The sequence below is a fragment of the Musa acuminata genome, chromosome BXJ3-8, assembly GCF_036884655.1.
Source record: "Musa acuminata AAA Group cultivar baxijiao chromosome BXJ3-8, Cavendish_Baxijiao_AAA, whole genome shotgun sequence".
Lineage (NCBI taxonomy): Eukaryota > Viridiplantae > Streptophyta > Magnoliopsida > Zingiberales > Musaceae > Musa > Musa acuminata.
Genome location: NC_088356.1, coordinates 37220921 through 37225568, shown reverse-complemented (window position 1 = coordinate 37225568; position 4648 = coordinate 37220921). Strand labels below are relative to the sequence as shown.

General features: G+C 43.3%; 1 protein-coding gene and 1 long non-coding RNA gene across 2 annotated transcripts; one reads left to right on the top strand and one right to left on the bottom strand.

The window, feature by feature from the left end:
• Window positions 1–635: 635 nt before the first annotated feature.
• On the bottom strand, window positions 636–1718 carry LOC135644331 (uncharacterized). Its single transcript, XR_010498444.1, has 2 exons — window positions 1579–1718; window positions 636–1478 (listed from the first exon to the last, which is right to left on the bottom strand). It is a non-coding gene; the product is annotated as an uncharacterized LOC135644331 (long non-coding RNA).
• On the top strand, window positions 912–2559 carry LOC103994916 (7-deoxyloganetin glucosyltransferase). Its single transcript, XM_009415379.3, has 2 exons — window positions 912–1413; window positions 1491–2559. The coding sequence occupies exons 1-2, from the start codon at window positions 912–914 to the stop codon at window positions 2414–2416; spliced, it is 1428 nt and encodes a 475-aa protein (XP_009413654.2). The 3' UTR covers window positions 2417–2559.
• Window positions 2560–4648: the final 2089 nt, after the last annotated feature.

Genomic DNA, 4648 nt, shown 5'->3' with positions numbered 1-4648 from the left:
CCTATCATACCTTGATGCTTAATCGTTAGCTTGACAATTCATCACTTGGTTCCAACGATTATGGAAACTCCCTATCAAAAGGCTCTACTAATCAATAAGACTCTCTCTGACTACTTAATATATGATTTTTTTTATTATTATAAATTGAGCCTTTATCGAATATATTGTCAACATGGTCTTATAAGACATCTTGCTAAACCACATCACTCTCAACTCTCAAACTTGTGATAATCTTGGACGTTGAACTTAGGATTACTCTATTCAAACAACCAAAATTATAAATCAAAAGATATGAAAAAGTGTAAAGCAAACAATACAAAAATATAATGGCAGATTTTAGCAAATATGAATAAGAAATCATAGCTTAGTAAACTTGAACATGAAAATTAAGATAATAGCTAGTAAATTAAAAGAAAAAGAGTAAAGAGAAGATTTCAAAGAAGATAAAGGCAGAAAGAAGCCCATGACATTAAATCTTACAAAACATAGATTACTAAAACTAATCACAAAAAAATCAGAGAATAGCAAAAAATAAAAAAAATGACAAGAGTTAAAGTGGAGAATACAAACATGATAGCAAATAATAAAAAAATAAATGAAAAAAAATTTGAAGTGAAGAATACAAACAAAGAGGGGGAAAAAAAAGGCCATGACTAGTTTAGACACAAATATATTATTGTCTTTGGTATTCTCGACACATTATGTTGTCTTTCCCTGAGATAATTATTACATGGTTGAGAGTTTCAAAATATTGCAGCATTAGAAAAGATGATAAACGGACGGCCACCGAGCAACATCCACTCTGCCGCGCGAGGACAAGAGTTCTTTTCTTCTGCTGATAACATAAGCCTTGCTTCTGGTAGCAACATCCTCGCAGAAACCAAAGCACAGAGAGAGAGAGAGAGAGAGAGATGCGTTGCATGTCGACGCGAAAGCCTCATGCAGTGTGCATCCCTTACCCGGCGCAAGGCCACGTAACACCTATGATGATGCTCGCCAAGCTCCTCCACTCCCATGGCTTCCACATAACCTTCGTCAACACCCAGTACAACCACAGACGCCTCCTCCGTTCCAAAGCCCTCTCCTCCGCCGACGTCCTCCCCGACTTCCGCTTCGAGACCATCCCCGACGGCCTCCCTCCCTCCGACGAGGACGCGACGCAGGACATCCCCTCGCTGTGTGAATCCATCCAGAACAACGCTCTCCCCCCCTTCCTCGACCTCCTCAGGCAGCTCAACGAAGGTTCTCCACCGGTGTCGTGCGTCGTGTCCGACGGAGTCATGAGCTTCACCGTCGACGCCGCCACGGAGCTCAGCATCCCCGAGGTGATGTTTTGGACCCCCAGCGCCTGTGGCTTCATGGGCTATCTCCAGTACAAACATCTCCTCGAAAGAGGTCTCACGCCTCTCAAAGGTGCCTAAAACGACCTCCCTTCTTCTTCCACTCCAAAGCAGTCCATATCGCTTACTTCATGTGTACTGCATCGACAGATGAGAGGGACATCACGAATGGATACCTCGACATGGCGGTGGAGTGGATTCCAGGATTGAAGAACATGAGGCTGAAGGATCTGCCCACCTTCATTCGCACGACGGACCCCGACGACATCATGCTCAACTACTGCAACCGTGAGGCCCAAAGAGCCTCTATGGCCAAGGCGGTCATCATGAACACCTTCGACGAACTGGAGCAGCCGGTCCTGGAAGCCATGGCGGCGATGCTCCCGCCGATCTACACCATCGGTCCTCTCACTTTGCTTTCTCGCCGAGCTCCCGACAACCCGCTGACCTCGGTCCGCTCGAATCTGTGGAAGGAAGAAAGCGGGTGCTTGGAGTGGCTCCACGGCAGGTCACCGGCGTCGGTCGTGTACGTCAACTTCGGCAGCATTACGGTGATGACAAACACGCAGCTGATAGAGTTCGCATGGGGTCTGGCGAACTGCAAGTACGAGTTCTTGTGGGTGATACGGCCGGATCTGGTGAAGGGGGACGCGGCCGTGCTGCCGGAGGAGTTCCTGGAGGAGACGAAGGGGAGGGGGCTGTTGGCGAGCTGGTGCCCACAGGAGGCGGTGCTGTCGCACGCCTCCGTCGGCGGCTTCCTCACCCACAGCGGGTGGAACTCGACGATCGAGAGCATAAGCAACGGGGTGGCGATGCTGTCGTGGCCATTCTTCGCGGAGCAGCAGACCAACTGCCGGTACGCGTGCACCGAGTGGGGTGTGGGAATGGAGATCGACAACGACGTGAAGAGGGAAGAGGTGGAAGCGTCGATAAGGGAGTTGATGGGAGGGGAGAAGGGGAAGGAGATGAGGAAGAAGGCAGCGGAGTGGAAGGAGAGAGCCGTGAGGGCAACACAACCAGGTGGGTCCTCGTTCTTGAACTTGGACAGGTTGGTCAACGAGGTGCTGCTGCTTTGAATGCACGTTATTTACTGCTTTGTTGGATGGGTGTATCAGATCATTCGATCTATCCTTAGCTTTCAGATATGTTATCAAATCTAATGTTCCTCTTCGATACCTATGTTTTCTTCCGGATAAATAATGGACTTTCGGATACCAAATCTAATGTTCCTCTTCGACATCGTTAGCTTTAAGATAAATAATGGACTTTGATTATGACACACAAAAAAAGCTTATACTGTTGTTACGAGGAAGTATGAATTCAGTGATAAACTGATAGAATGACTAGTGAAATTGTAAAGGTAAACATAAAGCACATCTCGTATTATATAATGTCTATTTATATATTGTGAAATAGAAGATTTTTTTCAACTGAGCAACGAGATTTCATTATGTAGTTGAGGAAATCTCTACAACTGAGGAAATCTCTTTGTTATCATACCGCCACAAAATCGAGATCCTGTCAAAGATACTGATCTTGGACCGATGCAACAAATATAGTTTACGGGCTAGAGGCTTTATAAGTGAGTCTGCTAGTTGATTAACCGTATGAATATGAGAGACACGAAGTTGACATCTGACAACTTGATCTCGTACGAAGTGAAAGTCGATGGCAATGTGTTTTATGCGTGAGTGGAACACTGGATTGACGCATAGATAGGTAGCTCCAACATTATCATAATATATTATAGGAGTAAGGGTAGAGCTAACTTTGAGTTTCTTAAGGAGATTTGTAACCCAACTGAGTTCAGCAGTAGCAGTAGCGATGACATGATATTCAGCTTCAGTTGTAGATCGGGCGATTGTCTTTTGCTTATTAGAACTCCAACTGATTGGATTAAACTCAAGAAAGATGACATACCCTGAGGTGGAGGTGCGATCATCAAAGTTTCCTGCCCAATCAACATCAGCAAAGGCATGGAGATGAAGTGGAGTGTGTTTGCAGAGAAAAGACCATGATTGAGGGTCCCTTTAAGATACCACATAATTCGTTTAACCGCAGACCAATGCATAGCAGAAGGCTAGTGCATGTATTGAGATAGTTTATTGACTGTAAATAAGATATCTGGACGGGTGAGAGCCAAGTACTGTAAGGAGCCAAGTACTTGACGGTATTGAGTTGAGTCTGTAGGAGTGTTGCCATCATATATTTTGAGTGATGCACTAGTAGAAAGAGGAGTTGCAATCTCTTTTGCAACTTGCATATTTGTCTTTGATAATAAGTCTTAAATGTACTTTCTTTGTGATAGGAGGAGACCTGAGGATGTAAATATTGCTTCCATTCCCAAAAATTAGCTTAGGGGTCCTAAATCTTTGAGGGAGAATCGATCAGCCAATTACTTTAAAAATGTCTAAATCTCCAAGGTATCATTGCCTGTGACAATAATATCATCTACATATACTAGAAGATATATTGTATTCCCATTTTGTTATCGTAAGAATAAAGAGGTATCAGACTTGGAGTTGATAAAGCCAGTTGATATCAGAAACGATCCAAGTTTAGTATACCAAGCTCTTGGAGCCTAATGGAGTCTATAAATGGTTTTTTGTAGTTTGCAGACATGTCTCGGATACTGGTGATGAACGAAGACATGGGGTTATTGCATAAAGACATCTTCAGTTAGAGTCCCCTGTAAAAAGGCATTATTAACGTCCAGTTGGCGTAAGTGCCAGCCCTTGGAGATGGCCAAACTTAGAATAAGCCGAATTATTGTAGGTTTAACTATGGGACTGAAAGTCTCTGTGAAGTCAACTACAAGTCATTGATGAAACTCTTTGGCAACTAAACGGGCTTTGTATTTGGCAACGGATCAATCTGGGTTCCGCTTAATTTGAAAGACCCATTTACACTCGATGATATTTTCTGTAGGATGAAATGACACAAGAGTCCATGTAGAGTTATGGAGTAGGGCATCATATTCTTCACACATGGCTTTACGCTAGTGTGGAGATTTTTAAACTGTCATCTACCTTATTAATCGTATGCTCACTCTAGTCCTCCAATATCAATCATCATTTGAAAAATTATTTTTCAAATCTCCTAATCTTCATAAACTCAGAATATTTGGTTATTTATGTTATCCATGGCTACGTCCCTATACACCACACAAGATCACACCAAGATTTAAACCTTGTATTTTTATATGATATTCTCTTGAACATAATGTCTTTTGATGTTACGATCCTAAAACTCAAAAAGTTTTTGTCTCTCGTCATGTTATTTTTGTGGAGTCTGCCTTTCCATTTCAA

Excerpts from the sequence above, each read along its gene's own strand:
- LOC103994916 (XM_009415379.3), top strand. The coding sequence starts at position 912 with ATGCGTTGCATGTCGACGCGAAAGCCTCATGCAGTGTGCATCCCTTAC. Across the intron at positions 1,414-1,490 it reads AGGTCTCACGCCTCTCAAAG|ATGAGAGGGACATCACGAAT; the intron begins GTGCCTAAAACG and ends CTGCATCGACAG.